Genomic DNA, 24,924 nt, shown 5'->3' with positions numbered 1-24,924 from the left:
GCAATTCCCAATGTGGGTACAGTAGGCTACTGTTTTCATATAGCAAGGGCGAGGAAGCAATTTCCCCTTTACTTTCAGACATGCATTCGCAATTTCTTCTTAAAACCCATTACAGCCATCTAGTGCCAGTACCAGTCAAAGTCACTGTGTAACATTTTTCTGCATAGACGTCGTAAATGTTAAACCTACCAATCTAAATTCTGCCTTCGGTTCTGTGCTGTTTTCCTTTGTTCATTCATTTATTTGTTTACACTTCGTTTTTGAACTAATACACAGTGATATATATTCTAATTGTAAAAAGGATCTATGTTGATGCGAACACATTTAGGTGTTCAATGAGGATTTAACTTTAAGGTTCCCTCGAAGGTTCAACAATATCTTGTATGTAAATCACAACGATAGACAGCACTTTTTGACTTTGCGGAACTATTGTAATTATTGGGATAAACGAAAGCCCCATAACAGCAACCCCCCTCCCCTCCCCTCCCCGCTGATATGCTTCAAATAGTATCTTCATTTGTTAGTAATTGAAAGAACAATGTCGTTCATTTTAAATCATCTTCTGATAACTCGGTATCGATCCTTGATCTTACAAAGATGTCCATTTTCATCGACGTGATATATTTTAACGCTGCATGACAAATACTCTCTGTATAGCTTTAAGAATTATGGACTTGTAAAAGTTTAATGAATAAATCACCAATACAGATCCCTCCGCCTAATTGACACCCTCGATGTAAGACTGGGCACTCTCCTTTTCGCTCTCAGAACCAATCTCCCTCCGCCGCAGTTCGGAGGCACTCAGAATCGAGCAATCTGTCGTGAGGGGAAGCAGTCGTTGCTGAAAGGTGGTGAGCTGCAGCACTGAGCGCCACAAAAGGCACTTTTCTCCCTGGCCTGGGGTGATTTTATTTTAAAGGGAGGATAGTCCCCCAGGACCTGACTGGATTTCCGCCCCCCGATTCCCTCCGCCTAATGTGAGACTGGCAAAAAATACTGGAAGCACACACAAAAGCGATGGGAACCTTTGGAGTGATAGTAGGGATTTTACATTACGCAGGACTCTACATCCAACTTAGCGCCTCGTCCAGACAAGGTGGACACGCTGAGGTAGAGAACCATATCTCTGGAAACGGTACGTAAAATGCTTCCTGACGCTGGCATGAAAAAATGAGGAAAAAATTATTATAAAAAAAGTAATTGCGCAAAGGTTAATCAGCGGTGAGATCCACATTTTGAATGACAGCATGAGGTGAATGTGGATGTAGGGCGGGGTTGCTTTATGACTAATGTTTTCGAGATGTTTTACCCTGATTTGAAATTGTTCCGTGGAAAAGTGGGCTGTCAGGGCGGAAAGGGCATCAGCATCTAACTGAATCCTCTCCGAACTACTAAAGCTCGTTAGTCGCTAATCGCTTCCCTGTTTTTAAATAGCAAATCAGGATTATAATAAACGAGAAGTGGTTTACATCTCATACTGTACATCTCGTGGTTTAGTTTCTTTCATTGGAATATAACGTTGTTAGCAATATTGCTGCCACTGGCGCGCTGCTGGAGTGTTGCGCACCCGTCAAATGTCTTCGGTCATAATAGAATGTCTCCGAGATATGAGCATACTGGAATGTCGTTTTCGCGGCGTGCGTGGGTTTTCTGTCCTGTACCTTATCTGCCACACTGTTTTTGGAGGAAGCTACTGGGCTCATCAAAATTCTGTTCTTCTTAGACTATCGAAGGTAGCAATTAACATGCATTGCATTATTATTGCATTTTTCCCGTTATTCAGTCAGGCAGAATAGTTTTAATGGATGAATCACATAACGTCTCAAAGTCTCAAAGTAGCCTACAGCCCGCCTTAACTTCAGTATTGTACACTGGATAGGAGATCATTGAAACAGACGCTATGACACTAATTATGTGTGGTTTAATTACATGTTGACTGAACTGCATGTCTGAGTAGGTTCAGGTTTTCCTCTGTGATGCAGTTTGTTGTTAAGAAAAGTAAACCGGATGCTTTTAAAATTCTCTTGCAAATCAAACAGTTGTGCCCAAGCTGTGGTCCAGGTGGAAAATCTGGATAAGGTTACTCGCTAATTAATGTTGCTAACGTTTTGAAGGGGAACCTTAGTTGGGAATTTACATGTACATCTTAACATAGAGACCCTTTCCCATCCATAATGACTCGCACAGTTCATATATTTGCATATAATCCATTTATACAGGTGGACTGGCATTTAGTGATAATTAGGGTTATCTCAAGGGTATGGTGGTAATGCCTGTGCATGGGATTTGAACCTGCAGCCTCTGAGTTACATAAACTCAATGAGAATATCTGCTGTCTGCTCTTTTTTAGAGGCAACTGAAAAAGCTTTTTGCCACACCTTGGCATTGACTTACATAGAAGTTTTACCAGAATGGAGTTTCATTATTATCTGCTATATAAATGCTTTATCTCCACGCAGAAGTCTGATATATCTTACAAGATTAAAAAAATAGAAGCTTTTTAAAAACATGGTTGATGAAACTATTAGATAGCAAGATCAAATGAACAGACACACATTCACTCGAAGGTCCTGAAGCAAACATACTCTACTAAACGTTGTTTCAACATCCTGCGAAATGATTGTTTAATTAATAACTTTAATTTGAAACTCGAGGTACTGGGGTTGTTAATTTGGTAGGGTTGTTGATTTTTATCGCGTGCCGCATTCCAACGGTTGTCAGAGTTCATGTGCAGTATTCGGCGATGTAGACGCTCGCGCTGTTTGTATAACAGTTTCTCCAGGTCTTTGCCAATTAACTGCCGACACAAGGCAAAGGAGAAAAAAAATCAATCAACCTTCAACCGCGGGAGTGATAAATCAATGCTGTCATTGTAAATTAGTGGGGGAGGGTATACATCAATTTAGCCATTTTGAGTTCCTTAAGTCATGCTTTGCAGCTGACTGTTATTGCCATAACGGGTCTGACCGATTAGCTATGTGCGATAGATTGGGGGAGCGGGGGAGGGCATGGTATAATGTTCAGTGTTATAAGAGGGGATCAGGCCCTGTAAGTGGCTGTATGTACTGTATAAAAGCAGCAGGAGGATGTAGAGGTACTGTAGCAGCAGGCTAGTGTAGCATACATTCCTATAAGCACGTTAGTAATGTAGTGTTTCGATGGTGGGCTTCAGATGAACTGTGGTGTTTTTGGTATAACATCTAATTTGTTGGAAAAGTAACATTTAAAAAATGATTTGTTTGCTGATAAGCTTTGCAGCAGGCTTTGTATTTAGACCTAATTTGCCAAAATACTTTGTGAAAAGACTGTGATGAACGTTTAATATTGGGCATTGGAGAATATTGCCAGGTTATTTAAATTAGTAAAGTAAGATGCTTAGAAAGCAAACTGGGCTTAAAAAGGGTGACTCATGCAATGGTGCAAAAACATGTGTAGTCTTTGTTTGCAGAACCAAAATAATTGTAGTATTAGTCATTATCACTAATCTTGGCCCTTGCGTCCCATTGTGTACCTCAATCCATTTGGTTTGATCAGGCTATTAATTCAACATTGATTGATGTTTTCCATTGCTTGATTTTAATCTTGCATATTTTATCTCCCCTTGTAAATTTATGTGCGGTAAGGTGTTTGTATTTCGGTAAATGTAAAGGTTATTCTGCCAGTTTTCATGAAGACGTGCCCTTTCGACACACTTGAGCAGCCGTATTCATTTTATTATGCTTAGTAGTTGATTTATTTTTCCTGAATGAGTCTTGTACTGGTAATGCACATGAGGCATAAATGAAAACAAAATTTTAAGTAATGTTTACTTTTATATTTTATAAGCGGAGGCACACGTCCAGAAATGCATTTCAGAAAATGACAACTTGAATAATGAGTTCTGTGAACCAGTGAAGTTCCCCAGCACCAGCGCCACAACATTTCTTTTACAATAAATTGTCTTGCTCAAGCCAAGCTTGAAGCTGAAGCTGCGATATTTATGATTTCCCTTTCTTATTATAAATATAGCCAGTCCCAAAACAATTCAAATGAATAGACCTATAAAAGGGTTAAAATTGCATCTCTTTCATTGAGCCATTGACCTCTTCTTGAAAGCCTGAGTTACCTGTTGGACGGGGTGGAGGTGGGTGAGGAGGGGGGCGGGGTCCCCACCTATGACCTTGAATGGTTGCAGCGCATGCTGATTGCCTTCCTTAATCTGCACTTGATCCGTTAAAATCCACAAACAAGACAGTAAAGGCATTTTAAAGCAGACAGGAACGGAAAGTTGTTTGATTCAGTTCTCACTCTCTGTATCTTTGTTCCCCTTTGTCTGAAGAATCCTCGGCTTGTCCAGTCCAAACCACACGTACACCCTCCACGTGTCCCAGGGCTATCATGCACAGAAACGGCCAGTGCACATGCTAGTCCCCCCCCCCCACATGCCCCCCCGTCCATTCTGCGTTTGCGACTGATACGCACACGTCCATGAACGTCTGTCGCGGGGCACGCTGGATACAGTTAACATTCACACCCTTAACTCTGCGCAATTAAATGCAAGATTTACTTTTTTTAATTGAAAGCGTTCGGCTCATTTATTTTTGTGATGACTCAAGTCACCAAACTGTGTTATTGAAGAAAAACACAGAGCATGGGCACAAGTCTACATTTAAAGACAAGTGTGGATTGAGCCCAGGCCATTGCTTATGCTGGCCCTGACAGAACGCCTTATGACGCAAAGTGTACTTTCTATACTTTGCATTTGTGGAGAAGGCGTAAATTACTTAATCGGTAAGTATGCTGTGTAGCCTAAAATCTGAATAATTTACTGAACATGTTTCACATGCAGACCATAATAGGCTAAATGTATTCTATGTATGAGAATTGTTGGCACGTAATGAGTTGCATAACTGATACTGTATAATTGATACCTTGTTTTACATTAACCCAATTTGTATTTTGTACAGCACTTCATTTAACAGCAAACATCTGTGCAGCAACAAGAAATAAACATGTCAGTTTCATTGGGATACCTTTATCAAAAATGTATTCTTATCCATTGTTATACAGTATTTCCATTGGCAATTCTATGAGCCTTTTATTAGGCCTGTCAGTCAGAAAAGTTCACATTGAGGGGGGAAAAAAGGCTTAGATTGATTTGCAAGTTAAGCGTATTCTTAAAACCAATCTGATGCTTCCCCTGTCCAATGATCTGGCTTCAATTTCTCACTGATATTGATGCTTAACCGGTGATCACCAAGTCCCCCGAATGACAGAAGGTGCGTAGCTGCTATCAAAAGCGCTTAAGTCTCTGCCAGATGATTGCCTCCATGTAATGTACTTCTTTCACGGGGAGGTTGTCAACACAAGTGTATGAATTTTGTTACAGCGAGCACAACAAACAGTTGGCGAGTTGAGGAAGCAGCTCTAGAATGATAAAAAAAGCAGCTTTCTGTGGATGACAGGCACTTTCTCAGTTGCATGATAACTAACATAAAGTATCCCTTTCTCCATTGGACAGAAAGCATCAGAAGCACTTTCAGCTCTCCCACTGCCTTAAACATTAGCATTGGCCCTCACTTCAGTAGAAAAACGAGTTAACACAATGTAAACCAGATCGACATGGATTTGCTTGGATTTTGAGAAAAAAAAAACAAATGAATTAGCGTTTATGAAGAAGGGAGGGGAATTTAATTAAAAAGGAGTTAAAGCTAGTTCCTTCTCCAGTGCGAGTCCCACCCCTGGGGGAGAAAAGGAAGTTGGTGTAATGACGGGGAGCTCATTTACTAGGCATGGAGTGCAACTCTGTTTATTTAATTTTTTGTTTGTGAAAGAGAGCGGTTCTTTCGGCTTCGCAAGGCAGCGGCTATGCCCCTCGGTCACCGAAACCGTGTTGGCGTAAGTTGTGTGACAGCCCTTTCTCGGGTAGGGGAGGGGGGTGGGGATTTGGGGGGGGGGGGAGCTCGGGGAAGACTCGTGTGTGCGCAGCTGGATTGCAGAGAGGCCTGCCTGTTTGCCGAAAGCTTGCTGCGCCTTCATCTAGAGCACACGCTGGGCGAGAGCACTGTGCGGGAACTCTCTTTCCCTTGCCCCGTGGATTTGGGATTTTCATGTAGTGTGGATTGCATAGATTACATGTTGGGTGGGTTGTACAGATTATGTGTAGGGTGGATTGTACAGATAACGTGTAGAGTGGGTTGTACAGATCACATTTTGAGTAGATTGTACCATGTGCAGTTCTCATGTAGGGTGTATTGTACCATGTACAGATCACATATAGGGTGGATTGCACCACGCAGAAATAAGCTTCAAAGTATGTGCTCATGTGAGCATCGAACGGAAATGACAGCAATGGGTAACAGACTGCATAGGGCCTTCCTTCTAATTATCTGAAAGTGCTGTGAAGCAAAGGAAGCTCACTTCAACAGGTGAGTGACCCAAGATATCCAAGAGTTACACATGGCAGCCATTTTGAACCAGAATGTTCAGTGAATATTATCTTAGTCTGAAGGGGGGTATGAAGCTAAATGAACTGGGGATGGATTGGTGACCAGATTGAGGAAGCCAGGGTGGGAGTTTAACTAGGAATAGCTGCTGACAAATTTAGCAAATGCTGCTCCAAGCATAGCCCAGTCCCAGTCGGGAGGCGTTGGCTGTGCTAGCAATCGTAGCAAGCTAGATGTAGACTGCGTTTATCAAAGGCGACACATAAAGGTCACATCATAAATTGTTCTCCAGGTTCCCTTTATGTACAAAAAGTCATATTTTTTCATATATACAACACCAGTACACATACTCATGCATACACACACACACACACACACACACTACTTTGAATAGTGCTTTTTTACTACAAAGTACAATTTTATTTGTAAATACATGATAGGTAGATTGATTAAATGACTAATTTGTTTTATGGCTGAATTGATTAAATGCAACATGTAAAAATGACGACAGTAGGAAAGGACTGCTTCGGTGCACTGAAAGGGCTGTGCTCCGTACACCTGGCCTAAGATGGCAGCTGCAGCGGTCTAAACTATGTCTGCTCAACGGCCTTGCGATGGCCAACTAGATCTGAACCTTTTCTTTGTGATGCGGACACTGAATTTCACTTGGGAGCATTAAACTGTGCTGGGAACCAATTGTGAATGCCTGCCACCCGGTACCAACCGATGAACATACCTGCACGCGTGCTCTAGTGCTCTAGTACGATGCCAGGTGCGTTCCATCCGGGGTCCTCCTGGATGAGCGCTGGTCTGGTGAAAAGCTCGAGCTGTTTCAGCTGCTGATCGTAGCGGGGCCAAGGCTGCCCGGTGGATTTTCCGGGTGAAAGGAAAACTGGAGCTCTTTAACGGAGGGATCAGGTGTCTTGGGCCCTTTGAGCGGCCAGAGGACAGGCCCTTTGGAAAAGAATGGGGGAAAAAAAGGCTTTAAGACTTTCAAAAGCGTCTTTCAAAGTCACGGCTTGACCGGCAGTCAGTGAGGACGGCTTTCCCGAAGAGGTTCGCTTTGTTCGCCTATAAACGGATTTCTGGCGGCTGAGGACGAGTTCGCTCGGGGCGAGTTTTCGCCGGTCTCTCCGTTCCTTGTGCGGTGTGAGCCCGGGCCTCAGGCCCGCCGCGGTGACGGCTGCCGAAAGAGACAGCCGAGAAGCCTTCGGAACGGCGGTGGACGACCCCGAAACGGTCCCCGCGATGCCGATTCGTCCGCGCGGACAGGAAACCGGGACATCGGAAACGAATTCCGCACGGGCGGGAATTGCACGTCCTTCGTCGCCGGAGAGGCAGTTGAAGAATCCTCGGCAACGCCTGCAGTGAGCCAGAGGGATTTTTTTTATTCATTCGTTTTTATTTATTTATTTATTTATTCTGGGAAGGCTTATCTCGCCTAAGACACATTCCAGCCGCAGCTGCTTCTCTGGGAACGGATCGGAGCGCGTGACTGCTGGCAGCGAGCCGCGGTCGGGAAGCGCCATCGATACGAAGGAAGACTGGAGACTTAGCCCTTCAAACGGCGGCGGTGCCTGAAGGTTCTTATACCCCGCATCTCTTTTAAGACCCTCTTTAAAAAAAAAAAACTAAACCAACTAAAACTTGGGTTTGGTTGTCATGTCAGTATTCTTCAAAGGAGGGTCACCTAAAGATACCACGCAGACGTCGTTTGGATTAAACGTCCTTCGGCTTTGAGGAGCGGTTTGAATGAAATTTGTTTTTTTTTGCTCCTGGGAAATTGCGCAGAAATCCTAAACAGCTCAAATCCAGCATGAACAGCTGGATTCTTGATCAATGTGCATTTACAGTTCTTTGGAACTGTATCTGTTGTCCACTTAAAAGCAGTAACTATATGTATATAGGCTATAATGTTGAAACAATAGTGATCACATGCATCTAGAGTACAAAGAGAGAGGACATCCACTTGAGTCTGCCTATTTCATCATTCAGTGTGAAAGATGACAAACAGAAAGGTTTTTAAAAAGCATTGCCGTGCCAAAGAAGGGACATAAGAAACACTGTAATAAGCCCTGGAAATGGTAGAATTGTTATAAAAAAACGCTGAAAGCTGAAATCTCCATTTTATTCATCTACAGATGTTGGCAATGCCATGTTCGGGTAGATCAATAACACCAAAGGTGGAAAACAGGTCTGGGGGAGAGGCGAAATATGAAAAGGCGGTGGATTACCAGTCAGCTCAATGCTGGTCGATACCAGCAAAACCTTTCAAGCACCAGTCTTGTATGTCAAGTGTAATGTCCCTTTTCAGATGCTATAGAATATATATTTTTTGGAGGGGTGACAAGCTTTCAAATTTATTTGTGAGTCAGTGTTACAGACAAATATTGATTGAATCCAGGCCCATGTTCCATTTGATCATCCACGGCCCCTCCCCCCTCCCCCCGCACGCAGCCCAAAATGACAGAAAGGCACCTCACGGGCATACATCAGGCCCAGGTGAGCGTGGCGCTAAGCTCCATCTCCGGGGGTCGGCCTGTCAGGGAGAGAGAGAGAGAGAACTGCTGCCGCCCGCGGCTCACCGGCTCTCCGCCGCGGTTCCCGGCGTGCAAATGGCCGCACGCTCCCGTCGGCGCGGAACGCGTCTCCCGCCGCGCGAGGGGGAGAGAAAATAGCCTCGGCGCCGCCCGTCCCAGGGGCCGCGAAAAACGCACTCTCCGAGGCCGCGTTCGCCCCGACGCCGAAACGCCCGCTCCGCCTCTTATCGAGCGACTCCTCTTCCATTACTCTCCCCTCCGCCTTCGGAAAAGCCTGAAGGTCCAGCCGCGAGCCCCTGTTTCCCGAGGGTGAATCGTGAATCTCTGAAACCGCGAGTCTCGTGGGCGGAGCCGAGCGGTTATTTTAAACTGCCCAGCTCGCTCTTTTCTACGTCATCGTCGAACGCAGTATTCGCAGCGCATAGGAAACTCCTACATGAACTTAAATATATGTTCATTGTATGAATCAAATTACTTTTAAAGCGTAGGCCGTGGTGTCTGGTGTCACCAGTCACATTCATTACTGCTGGATGACATCTTCGCTCTGCGACCTTTTCCTGCGTGACTGTTGATTTCTGAACGGCGAATGTCGTAAAACTGTGTATCGCACTGTGCAGCATTGACCTCTATAAATCAGTGGCAATAATGTGAAAGTGAAAGAACACACACACAATAATACACATCATAAGCCGCCTCCTCCATGGCTGGTAGCTAGGCCCGGCGCGACGGCGGGAGAAGATGACGAGGTTCTGTCGCAAACTTTCACTCCTCGGCAACTGCTTATCACCACCAGCTCGCCGCCATGCCGAGAACCGACCGGGTGTACAATTGGTGCGCTCCACCCACGCCCCCGTGCCAAAGTGACATGCATTCTAACGACGCTGCTACGGCCCGTGCTAATTACGGCGCCGCGGCGCTTCCTAGCCGCAACTCCCTTCGGAGCGAGCGGCTGCGAGGAGACGGAACGAGGCCGCTGAGTGCGCTCGTCTCATTTTTTGAGCCGGAATGGCTGGGAGCTCCACTCCCCAGACGACTTATTTCCCCCTGCCTTATAGTATTTCATCCTGCCTCCTTTCTTTTTTAATGAGGCTCCTTCCCAGCGCAATACTTGTCTTTTCATTTCCTTCCTCTCACCAACCCCCGCGAAATGGCTAAGCGTAGCTGCTGAGCACTTTCCGCACATTAAAGATATCAGTGAATATTGTGTGTCATCGTCTTTGCGAGGGATTCTTTTGTTCTTTGTAGGCCTATTTCTAGAAATCTGGTGTCTGTACCTTCATTACCAGATCAAATTTTTTGACAAAATAATTGGCATATATTCAGCAATCTAGTCAGTAAAATTGATATTGTTCCACTGCTTTTGAGGGGTTAAGAAAATTAATTATGAACCAGCTGGAAGGGACTGTTGTCTTACTGAGCTGCCAAAAAAGTGCTTATCTTACACAGGGCTTTGCTATTTTTGTGCTCCGCTCGTTCTAATGTTGGTTTTATTAAATTAATTTCATTTATTTCCCTTACCACACATGTTCATTTTTGTCATGTCCCACCAGTGGACCAGCCACCGAGAAGATGCACATCTGCTATCCCGCAAAAGAGTACTCACCCCACATCTGTCAGAGCAGGGAGTTTGTAAACCGGGGGATGATCAGCGAGACGCTGATTGGTTACCAGGTCACAGGAAACATCTGCGTTCAGCATCCATACATTCTTCAGTAAGTCTCATTGGATCATCAAGGGGTGCACTGGTTTTAATGTCTGGTCTGAAAGGTAGACGTCTCCTGCGGCACAGGGTCCCCATCGCAGCGCTGGAACACCTGTTGTCTTATTGGTCCAGATGGGATATTGGATTCCCTCGGTCCACTGAAATCACCTCTCGCCCCCTCTTGGTTCCGCCCACTTGCTCGAAATGAGCAGCAGGGTAGTCCTGCTGTTTGCTACAGCATGTGGCTCTTGGTCAAAAATATAATAAGCAGTGTACTCTAGAAATATATTCCCTGGTTACAAGTTATGTGATGCACATTACAAAGGTATATCCATAGGTACCATAGCATACCATCACCCTTGGTTTGGTACACACATGGTCTCAATGTGATTGCGCTTCACTAATGACAGGGGTTTAAAAACCTTGGCATGTCAAAGCCCTCTAAAATGACTATGCTGCGGTATTGACCAGTGGTTCCCAAACTCAGCCCTGGGGGACCTCTGTGTATGATGGTTTTTTGTTCCAACCACAATTGCGATCAGACGTTTAACAAGATGTTAATTTTTCTGAAGCTTTTTGTGTTTCAAGGATTATTTACCCTCCTAAGCCACATGACACATGAAATAATTTAAGCACGTGTTCAATAATCTGAACTGAGCAAGCGATTGGCTGGAAGGAAAACCAGCATACACAGGTTTGAGAACCACTGTGGTAGAGGGTGCCTACCTCTAAGAATTGGTTGAACTGATACATTTTATCAGGCTTTGCGATGCCAGTACATGTAGTAGGCAGGGAAGGGTTACGGATAGTCTAAATAGAGGCCTGCTTTGGAATGGCTCCTCCAGGCTGAACAGCTGTTCACACAGCCAAGGTCAGCTATTATTCCAGACAATGTTCTGCTGCGTGGATTTTTCTTCTTTTTGTCTATCGTCAGGGAAAAGGTGCTGCGGCTGCTGTTGCCTGGAGCTGGTATCTGTAGGTAGCGCGTGCTCCCAAGTCTTCTTGCCCCTAAATTGATTTCCGAGTGATTTTCCTGGACCCTGGTGGCAGTGCAACATGCCCCGATGACCATACATAATGTCCTGTGCTGGAGAGTTCCTGAATTTCCGGTTGGCCGCACTTTGCGTTGGCGACCGTTTCTTGCTGCGTGCCTGCACATGCACCGACAAATGTGCAATAATGAAATCAGAATGTGTGCATGCAAGAATGAAATCAGAATGAGGATGGGTGCAAGAATGAAATCAAATGAGTGTGTGCAAGAATTAAATCAGAATGAGGGTGTGTGAAATAATTAAATCAGAATGTGTGTGCAATAATTAAATCAGAATGAGGGTGTGTGCATAAATGAAATGTGGCAGAAACTGAGAAAAGTATTTCTAAAGAAGTGAAACTTTCCCCAGAACATCATATGAATTTAGGGGAAAGTTTTTCCTAATTAATGCGGAAAAGTCATAAGGAATGAAGAAGTAGAAACAGGAAGTTTCAGAAGAAAGAAAGGGCAGTTTTACAGCTCTTCAGAAGTAAGACTTCAGTTTAGTGCTGCGTGCCAACCCAAGCAGCTCACAACCCAAATGCTAATCTGCAAGGTCGACAGAGACCATCTTGCAGCATCGCGGCTTATGAATTGTGACACTTTTTCTAACTGTTATTCTTTTTAATGGAGCATGGAAGGGTTATTAATGCTGCCTCTCATCATGATGCTGTCAAAGGACATCTCAACGGCTCTGATGCACAGGTCTGAGAAGAAGTTGCGCAGGAAGATCAAAGCTGTCAAGAATGAGTTGCCGAGCGACTATTTCTAGGGAATGTAATTGAAACCCTGTAACCCTTCAAGGTGTAAGATCACAAATATGTGATTATAATGTTCTTAACTGAACAATCTAATGCTGACGTAGCAATCACTACTGGCAACTGAAAGCACTGGAGTTCTAGAACACTGAAAAAACATTCCAAAAATCCTACTCTTCAAAGGTATAAAGATCAAGGTCATAGAGCAAGCATGCACTATTATAGGTCTGCTAGAAATGATCAGGGTAGAAATGAGGCCCAAGCCCGGGTAAGCCGTACGAACTCTCGCCAGTTTTTTTAGCCTGGACCTAGATAGATCGATTGCTGAAATAACAAGACAATGCAGCGCCATACAATATAATACAGTGTTTTCCCACAGGAAAGCTGCTAGTGTAGGTGGTGTTTGCAATCCGAGAACAGAGGAGAGCATCGCTTCCGCCAGCAAGGACATTTCAATTTAAACCGACGCCCTATCCAAACTGTAGCCAAGATGTGCTTTCAAATATGAAGTTGCGAAAGCAGCCACAGAGCGGACTGCAAAAGCAAATACTGTGGCCGATATAAGAGAGCAAGACATGGAAAAGCCTAGCGCCATGGGTAGTACAGAGCAGACGTATGTAACTATGTAACTGTATGCATCTCAGTGCAAATGTATTGAGAGGATACACCAGTAATAAGGTGCTGAGTTTCCTGATTCTTTCAAAAGAAAGATAAATATAAAATAAAATGAAGTCATGCCCCTAGTTAACAGTGGTCCAAACCCTGATCTGACCCTACGTCACAGAGCTAAAAATAGCCCCGATACCCGGACTGATCACAACATAATCGAAGGGCCCTGTCAGGATGCAGACCCCTAGACATATCATATGTTCTATAGGGAGCTCTGCAGTAGGGGCTAACCTATGCCTTACTGCAAAACTAGACGGCAGTGTAGTATAATGGAACTGGTCTTGTAACGTAAAGGTCACAGGTTTGAATCCCGAAGCAAGGTACTTAACCTGCCTCGCTTCAGTATATATCCAGCTGTATAAATGAATGCCATGTAAATGCTATGTAAGTCGCTGTGGATAAGAGCGTCTGTTAAATGTCTGTAATGTGATGCAAAAACTGATATTTAAAATGACCAGGGTGTCGATCGCTATGCTGATCTTTCCATGGTTGGTATTATAAATGCTTTTTATGCAGACAGGGATGATTTGCATTGGCAGCAAACTTCAAATTCCAACTCATCTTCTTCCAGGTTATGCCAACAGCCCATTTAAGTGTCTGTTTTGGAGTCTGACTGCTGATAGGAGGATCAGACATCAGAGAGTGCTCCTGTTCTAGCACTCAGTCACTCCATTTTAATCTTGCTCAGCCCCCGCGAGTCAGACCGGCGAATAAAGAGAAAGGCGATGAACAAAGCCGGGCTGAACAAGCCTCACTTATGTGTGCCTGTAGATGAAGCCGTCGCTGTCCGTGGGCCTGAAGAGCTCCCTAAGCCTTGGAACTAATAGGAAGCTCTGCCACAATGAGCTGTCTACACCCCCCCCCCCCCCCCCCCTTCCCCTCTTCAGTATTACTCAGAGTCCCTAATGTGTTTTACTGCCCTGTCAGGGTGCTGGATGTAATCAAAATGCAATATTTACCATGTCCATGCACCACTCCGACTAGCGCAAAAAAGCAATCGAGGCCAACGGAAGAGACTTGGTGCTTGTTAGATTGGCATCATCATATTCCAGTGTACCACATGCAGGGATTTCGTCCTATGACACTGGCTACTGCATACACTCTGGTTAACATAGACTTTCTCTTTTAACAGTAGCTTAAATGTGAACAAAATGCAAAATATCTTAATTAAAATTATTATTTTTTAAAATGTTTTTTTTCTGTTCAAAGAGCTCCTGTGTATTAAATACTGTTTTTAAAATCATTGATGTTATTACAAATAAAGGTTAACTCCAGATGTCCGTAACTGCAAAACTAAAATCTTGCAGTGGATGTGCAAGTTTGCTGAAAAATCTGATGTGGTTTATGTTGAGATCTCAACTAAACTGCTTGGTGCACAGCCATTTTCTGTTAAGAAATGGCTGAACACCAAGTTAATATCTGCAGATATTAATAGCTGCCAGTGCCACACAAAAATTCAGAAATGACAGTGATACAACAGAGAAACCTAAGCAATCAAGCTGCAGGATGTGGATGATGTATGGGTTTTAAAGCACCAAAATATGGAACGCTTTTACAGTGTGGAGCAATGCCAGCTCATTTTATAGACCTTACAAGTGTTAGAGCCAAGAACCTTGAACAGAGGCGATCAATAAACTAGAATTAACTTCCATAACTTCCCCGGTCAAGGTATATTGTCTAAGTTGTGGGAAGTCACACAAATCTCGCTAATCAATAGTTAATTAGATAGCAAGAAAGCACGTAGCAAGAAAGGGTTTTTTTTTTTTTTTTTAAATAGTCCTAAAGGGGAAAAAAAACCCCATCTCTACTGTAGAATATATATGTTTATTTTAGAAATTAAAATGTCTGTCATCTTTTTGCTTTCTTTCCTGTTTTACAGTTTGCATATTAGCAAGTTAAATATCAGCACTCCCTCCCTGAAGCTTTGGAGGAGGAATTCATCCTGCATAACCTTGTCAGGCACATCCCCCATCGTCTGGGTACTATGAGCCTAATCAGGTTGACAAACTGAATTGAAATGGTTCCACCAGTCTTCTGGGGATGTGATTTGCTACTTAACCAATGTACAGTTACTGCTTATGACATCATGATCCTGTGTAGGTGGGGCTCGAACTGGAAGCAGTGATTCAAACCAACTCAGCCACTTACCTTTCACAGCAAGAAGGTGCCACGTTTGAATCTCGACTGAGGGCCTTTCTGTGTTGAGTTTGCATATTCTCCCCATCTGGGTTTCTTACAGGTAGCCTACTACATTTTCCTCCATCAGTCAAAAGACAAAGAGTAGGCTAACTTGAGACTCTAAATTGCCCGTAGGTTCAAATTTGTGAGTGAATGCTGTGTGGGCCCTTTGATAGATTGGTGATCTGTCCAGGGCGTACACCTGCATCCTGGGATAGGCTCCACAGTGCCCCCATGACCCTGACCAGGAATAAGCGGTTTAAGAAAATGGATGGATGGATACATGGATGGCTAAAATGTGTTGGCACAACACAGTTACAGATACACCTCTCCTCTGTGTTAGCTCACTTCTGTAGCTACTGCACAAGGGGTACAATGAGACCATGATCGGTCAGACCAAAATCTGCTTAAAAACCTGAATGAAATAAATTTTCTTACCCATTGGGCAATTCAGAACAGCAGTTGTGTTTGAATTTTAAACGCATATGACTATTTTATTCATAGGTGTGTGTGTGTCTGCATACACGCCTGTGCACATGTGTCTGCTGTACTGAGTGATGCAAATGCCCTGATAATAAGTTTAAGTGGCAGTTTGGCAACTTCGTTGGCTTGAGTCGATGCTGCCTGCTTGCATTACGTTCATTAGATATCTCCCTCAACAGTTCGTCACTCCAAGGGATTTTTTCCTGGCTTCAATATCACGTATATTTCAGAATATGCTGTGTGGGGTGCATCAATAAAACAAGCAAATTAACACCCTGGTGTCAAAATTTAGATTTCTACAAAGCTGACTGGACATCTGGATGATCATGTTTGCAGCTGAGTAGCTTAACAGATGGCTTATAGTTTATTAAGCTACTTGGCTGCTCTACCTAGTTGAAAGGTGGGCTTTTAGGAGATTATCCAAGCATATATTAAAATAAAGTGAAGATCAAAAGCGACAAGCAATTACATGTAATTACACAGATCCCTGCTGTTGCACTGGAATACCAGTTCCATTTTAGTTATCTGATGTCTGTATTTCTCCTGTCAGTTTTAACTTTGCCTCTGCTTTTTTTTCTGTCCACGTACCTGCAGTGCCAGTGTTTATGATATACGCAGGGTGATTTGATTAGAAAAGATAAACAAATGAAACCGCTGTGAAATTTACCTTAGCTAGCAAAGAGCCTAATAGCGCTGTATCCTTTCAATGTTAGTCACGTACGTAGCTACTGTTCTTGGCCTGCTCGTCCTTCGGGAGTTTCTGCGGCAAACACAGCCCACTCCCATGCTTGCGTTTACTCCAGATTTGTCCGGCTGTGGCATTTTACTGAACCCGCCCCCCACCCCCATCCCTTATTTCTCCAGCTTTAAATAACACTGTCACTTGGCTTACAAACAGCGCGTATCTCCCGGTTACAATCAACGCGCGAGATGTGCCCTTAAACGGAACGGACACAGCGGGAGGTTGGCTGTGAATTAATGTCGGTGTCTGCTTTTGCGCTCGGGGCTGCAAACGGAAGGTGATAGATGGCTTCATATAGGCCACATTTACGGCTCCGTCTCCACACCCGCTGGGACCCAAGAAACATAATGCCTTTTTCGAGTTCTCGCTTTCTGGTGAAAGGAAAAAAAGCGCTCTCTGAAACCGAAGGGAAAGGTTTAACCTAATTTTAATTCGAAAGAGATCATTACGCTGCTTTATTACAGTATTGATTTACAGAGTGGTCGTGAGTGCGAAATAAAGAGGTGGTTTTTTTTTTTTCCTTGAGTCAGAATGACGGCAGTTATAACGGAGTGCGAGCCGCGGACCGAGAATCTTTACAAGCGTGCTTAAACTATCAAAGGAGATCTACTGGTGTGTTAAACCCATTTATGTGTGTTACAGCCCACCAAAATGTAATTGGTGGGCAGAATATCTGTGTGTGTGTGGGTCTGTCTGTCTCTCTCTCTCACTCACTCAGTCTCGTTCCCCATTGTATCTGAACCTCATTTTGTTTTACCAGAACTTAATACATCACCCCCTCCCACCCCCTTTTTATTTATTTTCACTGTAAAAGCATTGTTAACTTTATCACTTTAAAACCATTCCATGAACTGTACTTTTAATGTGCAGCATAACAGTTATGGGCCCATTAATAAGCAACTTTGATTGGATCTTCATTGCACTGTGATTTTATTGTAACGACATTAATGCTCTGCGCTTTAAAAAAAATAAATAAGTAATATTTTGAGCGCATTTGTTTAAAGCATCACTGCGATGGGATCCAACCATTTGCAATTTAAATAAAGTTTGTTTCAGAAACTGTGTGGTAATTATGTGTGGCAGGGCATTTGGTACAGATCGTACGGGCAGTCTATAAAACACTCCTTTAGTGCTGATCCGTTCTGGCAGAGCAGAGAAAGTTGGCACACCGCTGGTTTAAAAAAAAAAAAGAATTTAACACTGATTTAATGGAAATCATTCCACATGTATTTCCTGCCTCTGACTTATAAAGGAGGGTGGCAGGTAAACAAAGAATTTCTATTTATATGATTTCTTGGATCTGCCACATGCGACTGTGTAGCGGGAAAGGCTTTTTAGCTTGCAGCCAGCATTACTACAACAGTATTTCAATACCTCCATTTCATGAGGAAAGTAAATTCAGTTATTTCAGCTTTAATTGTATCAGTTTAAGCAGCTTCCAGTCTTCTGTTCAGACACTTAGCACTTTGTGCACTTTTTAAGCTGCGGAATGTCTCAGCTGTAGGTATATATTCAGATTTTATTGGTGAATTTTCCTATTAGGCCTTTCCTCCTACACACTAGAGAACATTCTGTGTGCCTTGGCATAGAAATCAGTCCGTGAGAACTGATCAGGCATTGTGGGAACAGACATTACATCACTCATGTAACATCACAAGGCGAGACTGCCCAAGAGAGATCCAGGCTGTCTGATTAACACTGGAAAATTGCTTCTATCATTTCTCTGAAGAGTCTACAGCAGTTGCAGTGGATCAGAGTGGGGCGTGTCCCACTTTACCGCAGATGAAAGTGCATGACTATGCTGAGCTTCTGTCTATTCTCATTAACACCTGGCTGATAATGCTCCTGGCCGATAATTTACTCCAGGTAATTGTAAGTATAACCAATATTTTCTCGGCCAACAAACTGCAGGGTGTTTATAATATGCAGTGTTCAACATTCTGTTTTCTTTGTTATATATTTGCCAGTGAAATGCTTTTTCTTTAAAATGAATCTGTGCCGAGGCAATGAAATTTAAATGACAATCACAGTGGCTGGATAAAGAGACACGCCTCTATTCTGACCGCCTGGCCTTCTTTACTGCTGTTATATGAGCCTTTCTCATTTATTCCTTAAGAGAAATGTTACAGACTTAAGGCAGTCCTTATGCTCTCTGCTTGTACTGCTGCTGCTTGTGCTCCTACAGGGGAAGATTTTTGTTGTTACGACGTCAACCCTTATGTTTGTGTGACATTAATATGTTCCCCTGTATTTACCCCAGAATTATTTTTTGATGGAAGACTGTGCTAAGTCATTTAAGGTCTTTGTCTGAACATTACAGAAGAGATTAAAGGCATGTAGAGCATATATGCAGGATTTTCTTTGGCTTGCTGCACTGTAGAACTTGCACAGGACAACCGATTGCTATGAAAAATAACAGTTGTAATGGCGAAGGTTTGATTTTGAATTGAAGTGGTTCATCTTGGGGCACCATACATTTTCTGGGATATTGAGGTCATATTTGTATTGCTTTCTTGATGGCCTGCAACGCACAATATGGCCTTCAGTACAGAATTTATTGGTCCATTCATTTTTCGTCATCAACCCTTGAATGAAGTTGGAAAAAAGTTGAATTCCCATAGGTAAGTATCGGACAGCTTTCCTCATGAGTAATGCTGTCTGAGAAAAGTGTGTGCGCGTGCGTGCGTGTGTGTGCATGTGTGTTTGTGCATGTTTGCGTGTAGTCGACCATCCAAAAGGTAAAATTAGGGAAATCATAAGTATGCTGACAGTATATTCACAGGTTAAAGTTGTTGCAGTACATTAATTCAGCGCTACACTAACTGCATGTCTGCCATATGTTTAATTAGTAATTTCAGCCATTTACTTGAAACGTGTTTTATTCTAAATGCCTGAAGGCTGAATGTAAATCAGAATAGTACAGAACCCAATGGGCATAATATTGATATCCTTCAGAGCAATCATGAAATGAGTATAACTTTACATTGCTGCCTGATGTAAACTGACTGATTTGATATCATCTTAATTTCTTCACTTGGTTTTGTGTAACCCACAAAAAAGTGCTTATTTTATTTTGGAAACGAATTTTACCTCCTAAAGTTTATATAGTATATGTTTAGTTCAGGTACATCCTTTTACAATGAAAAACCGATAAAGACCATTTTTGGAACTGAATTTTGCAGCCACCTCACACGGTGAAATGCTTTCTACTCAAGCTATCAAATCTGAAATAGACTCTTTTCAAAAACAGCACAACACAGAGGAAAAAGAACTGTTATATAAGAAGCGCTAATTAAAATGATAAGCGGGAAGGCTGTTTGAAGGCTCTGCGTTAAATATGTTTTCAATTTAGTGTTCCATTTTCTTTTCTCTGTTTCCTTTTTTAAGCACCCCAGTTTAGGAGAGGGAATTACTGTACTGCGCTTCAGGGGGTATTCGCTCTCCTGCTGCTGATCCCAGATCAGCCGCAGAATGGCTTTTCCTCTGGAGGTGGGCGGTCTGATCTCTGGAGGAGTAACTGGGTGTAGCTTGGGTTAATTAGCCTCCTGCACCCAGCCATTCGCTGTGTAATTGAACAGTGGAGAGCTGATCGTGGATCACTCACCTCTGTTATTTCTATGACAAGTTTGGACAAGTTCAGTTTGTCTGACTGGCAATGTTGGAAAGTTTGTGTCCTAAGCTTGGGTGATGGGGCGGCAGAGTAGTGTAATGGATAAGGAACTAGTATGGTAACCTAAAGGTCACATGTTCGATTCCAGAGTTGGACACTGCCATTGTACCCTTGAGCAAGGTACTTAACCTGCATTGCTTCAGTATATATCCAGCTATATAAACGGGTGTAATGTAAATGCTGTGGACGTCACTCTGGATAAGATCAGCTGCTAAATGCAATGTAATGATTTGTCTTTATTTTTTAGAATAACCCCTTAATTTGTTCTGAGTTGAGTTTTCAGGGACCACGGCTGTGCCAAAATCCATTACTTTGGGCTTCTTTTTTGAACAAGAAGAATCAAGATGGAAAGACTGGGCCTAGGGGCCCTAGTAGCAATAAAGTTTTATTTCTTAATATCATCCCCTCATGTCATATTTCTTTGAAATTATTTTTTTTGCTTTCTTGGTCATCTTTAATTATTGTCACTTTTACCACCCCCCTGCATGTTCTCATAATGAAGCCATAATGTTACAGTGTACAGCTATGAAGCTGTAAGGTTATAGAATACAGATATGAAGCTGTACGGTTATAGTGTACAGATATGAAGCTGTACGGTTATAGTGTACAGATATGAAGCTGTATGGTTATAGTGTACAGATATGAAGCTGTATGAAAAATGTCATCTCTATAAGCCACTCTGTCTCTTAGCATCTGCTCAGCTGAATAATATATGCAATTATATTATTTTTATTTTTAGTTAAGCACCTCTTTTTACCTTGATTAGATCCCCAATGTGCAATGTTAGAGCCATGAGAGAGTGCAGTAGTCAGGATGTATTATATTAGAATGGTACAGCACAGTAGCACAATGGTTAGGGAACTGGGCTTGTACAGTAAGTCTGAGGTTGTAAGCACTACTACCAGAGTACCTTTGAGAAAGGTAACCTAAAGTGCTTCATTTACTATCCAGCTGTACAAATGGACTGTATGTCAAAGAATGTAAGCTGGATAAGAGTGTCTGCTAAAGTTTAAAATATAACCTTGGGGGGTGGAATAGTCAGTCAGGAGGTGCTATAGGAGGCGCATAGGAGGACCTGGGAGAGCGGAGCAGTCGGGAGGTGCCATGAGCCCCCTGGTCTGACCGGATCAGGCAGCTTGTACTCGCACTCCCCCACCGTGGGTGAGGTTTAGCTCCCCTGCGCTCTGAACATCTGCCGGAGCCTGTGGGGGAGCCCGTGAAATCGTGAGTGTGTGACTGAGGGGCGGAGAGCAAAGAAAACAGGGATCCTGCTCCCGGAAAGAGAGAGAGAGAGCAGTCAGGACTGTCAATCAGTGCTCCACGGAGAGAAAGAGAGATATTGCAGATACTGCAATCATCTCCTGTGGATGAGGGAGGGAGGGAGGGAGGGGTGGGGAGAGAGAGCTGGGGAAAGATGAAAGGGGCAGAGCTGAACAAGTTCTTAAATTTTGTATCAGAAAGGAAGAGGGTAGGAAAGGAAAGAGAGAGAGAAGGAGAGCGGAGGGAAATATTTCTTTGCAGCGTGAAGCACCAGCCCCCCCCCCCCCCCCCCTTCTGGAATCTCGTGTTTAAATCTTCAGCCCCTTCCCCCAGTGCTCTCTCATTCTGAATCGTCGGGTTTTGCTGAGCCAGGAACTTTATTTTATTTCTGGTCTGGCCTTGAGATGGGCGCGGTGAACGGGAACGAGGCCCAGCGTCCGCTCGCCTGTCCTGCTCGACCCTGTCCCCCGCGGCCCACCCACAAGGGAGAGCCTGCCCTGCGGTCATTAGCGTTGGTAACTGAGTGAGGAACGCTAACCGCCTACAGTGAGTTCGGTGACGGTGAAGCAGATGTTTGAAGATTGGGGAGATAACGAGGGGGAAGGCGGAAAGAAAGCGCTCGGACTTCCCTCTAAGCGCCGTGAACCCCGGGCAGCTGAGCAGCCCCCAAAAACAAGAATGATGTCGTTGGCCCAAAGTGCTCCAAAATAAATCACAATTTTGAATTGCATTGCCCAGGGATGATTGTGGCCATAAACGACTGTCTCTCAGGTAATTGCTGTTGGTGGGAATGAGCATAATTCTGGAGATGACGGTGCTTCCTGTCACTGTGCTGCAGTGAAAGCCGTTCACTGGCACCAGCCAGGCTAGCCAGCCGCTACGGCAGTGGAGAGGGCTTGTACCGAAACCGCTACCACTCAAAAAAGCCTTTCTGTGCCTTCTGTGATTAACAGCAAAGAAGATGGAGGAACTCTAGCCAGGATTAGACTGACCGCATTCATATTTGAGTGTATGAGCTAAGAAGGTAAAGCTTAAAGTGTGCTCGCGGAATCTCAGAAACCACAGAACATGTTCGCTGCGCTTATGCCTGCTCGAAGGTACACACAGCACGTTTCAACCTCAGTCTTCTTCAGACAGCACTGCGGGAATCTGGGATACAGCCGTAGCTGTCGTTAGGATAGGGAAACAGTGTGTATTAACCAGCATTAAGTGCAATAAGTGCATAATTGCAGTAAGTAGGTAATAACTTTAACTGGAAAACCTAGAAGTAAAAATAGTGAAACAACTGGGGAAATTGAGGGAAAAGAAGTATATGCAAGGGAGGCTGCCGTGCAGGTGTGGCTCATTAAGCAAATAACAGCATTCACAGGGTCATGCATAGAATTGCTAGACCAGCCAGGTTGCCTATTATTGTAGTTAGCATGCCTGCAAGAGGTAATCTCTGTGACTTTGAAAGAGGGGCGGTCATTTTGGTGTGTTCACTGAGAGCTTCAGTGACCAAATCAGATGAACATGCTAATGTTTCATGAGTAGGAGTGTCTGCGGCGATGCCGACATGTAAATATAAAGAAAAGCAACACTCCAGAATCATGGTGTCTGTGCAGTAATTTGAAGCACAAGGCAAAACAGGTGAGCAACTGCAAACTGACCAAAATACAAATTTTGACCTAGGACAAGTGCGGGTTTGCGACTAACGGCGGCGCTTCGACAATCTGTTCAGTCACTTGACTTTGGCGTTCCCGGTTTTCCGTCCACTGCCTGCATGGCCCACTGCTTTATATCCACACAGGAGCTGCGTCTGGCCGGAATGGTGTTTTAAAAAACAGATTCCAGCTTTTTCAAACCAAAATCAAATGCAGGAAAATTCCCACCGCAGTTTATGGAGGCTGTCTGTGCAGAACCCCAGGCCCCAGGGTTTTAGTGGCCTAAAACAAGAATTAATGCGGTTGTGTCCCCAAAGTGCTCCAGAATAAATCACACCCGCCACTTAGGTTGAATTGTGGGGCCCAGGGATGGCCGTGGCCCTAAAAGACTGCAGGGAGTGTTTATGCCAGTAGCCGGCTCTGGCTCTGGCTCTGGCTCTGGCTCTGAGTTTGCGGAGGGGCAGGGAAAGCAAACAGGAGGAAGGCGTGCTGAAAAGGACGCAGACAAAAGCTTTATTTATTGCGCCGTTCCGACGGCGTTCGACCGCTGCGCGTCCCTGATAAGGCGCGGCCCGCCTTCCCGCCGCCACTCAAATGATGTCAGCTGGAGCGGTTGCCTCGGAAATGTTCGTCCTCGGTCCCTGTAGCACCCTCGACTAACGCAGGTCTACCAGGCTCTGCCTCTATGCTGTAATCCACCCCCTCACCCCCCCCCCCCCCTTCCCCCCGCCAGCCCTCCTGCTTCAGAGCCCAGCGTGCTGAAGAAGAGTAGGAGCAGCACCAGCCCACGGCTCCCAGGGGCTCAGAGCAAAAGCAACGCTGCACGCTGCGCTCCACACAAGGAGAACGCTGCCGGCGCAGAGACGAGATGGAAGAAGCAGCGTCTTTCCCTCTCCCGCTCCTCCCCTCTGAAGTTCAGAGCCTCGCGTCGGCTGGCACTCGCAAAAAGGATTAGTTAGATTGAGCAGAAGACTTTGGTCAAAGCTTCCCTCCGTTTACCTCAATAGCCATGTAATTTATACTGCTTTCTTTTTCAACTGGATCTGAGAACGGCAGCAGGCTAATGATTGATTGTTACCTGCAGACCCAGGCGCTCACTCACTGAAAGTGGTTTTTGAGGAGACAACGGCAATGTTAGCCTAGGTTTATCGTGATCAAGGTGTCTACTTGCATGCCGAAGTCTTACTTTTATTTTATTTTAAGGAAAATGTAGCTTCACTGAAGTGTGGCAGACCTCAAGGGTTTAACATTACTATGATTTGAGTAACTACAATTTATTCAGTTGATCCAAAGCAAGCTATTGCAGACATGGCCACGACTTGTGCAATATTTGGTTGTCATAAAATTATCCAGCAGGAACCGATGTGTTTATAGAATACTGCTGGTGAGAAAGAATGGGGATGAGGGGATATTAATCCAGACTAGGAGAAATGTATGGTTCACACTGTTGACATTCTGTAGGAGAGTTGATATTTTAGTTAGCCAGTGTTGATGTATCTATTGGATTTAGCTGATATTTTTCAGCGATCGATGCTGCTGTCCTCCAAAATCACTCCAGTCTACCCTGCTAATGTGATCCTCCATCCATACAATATGGTGGTCGTTTATTGAGAGTGATGTCATGGAATACTCTAGGTACCGTCTGTGTTCCAATTTACTAGCTAGCTCGCAAGCTAATACTGTTTATAACGGCTACTCCAAATCTCCCTGATCCCAGTTACTGCCCCCCTTCACCTAGTATATGAGGTTGGGAGGAGGCTTCACCAAATTCAAATAACCCCCCCCCCCCCCCCCCCCCCCCGATTGTATTTCAAAAATGAGAAA

The 24,924-nt window shown here is 44.1% G+C and overlaps 1 protein-coding gene across 1 annotated transcript in view; it reads left to right on the top strand.

The window, feature by feature from the left end:
• Positions 1-748: 748 nt before the first annotated feature.
• vstm2l (V-set and transmembrane domain containing 2 like) overlaps positions 749-24,924 on the top strand; it is a 39,741-nt gene continuing 15,565 nt past the window's right edge. The window contains exon 1 of the mRNA XM_035387080.1: positions 749-1,135. Coding sequence (XP_035242971.1) covers positions 1,018-1,135 — 118 coding nt within the window. The 5' untranslated portion in view covers positions 749-1,017. The remainder of the gene's footprint in view (positions 1,136-24,924) is intronic.

The sequence above is a fragment of the Anguilla anguilla genome, chromosome 13, assembly GCF_013347855.1.
Source record: "Anguilla anguilla isolate fAngAng1 chromosome 13, fAngAng1.pri, whole genome shotgun sequence".
Lineage (NCBI taxonomy): Eukaryota > Metazoa > Chordata > Actinopteri > Anguilliformes > Anguillidae > Anguilla > Anguilla anguilla.
Note: the sequence above shows the minus strand (reverse complement) of the source record. Positions and strands in the feature narration are given on the sequence as shown.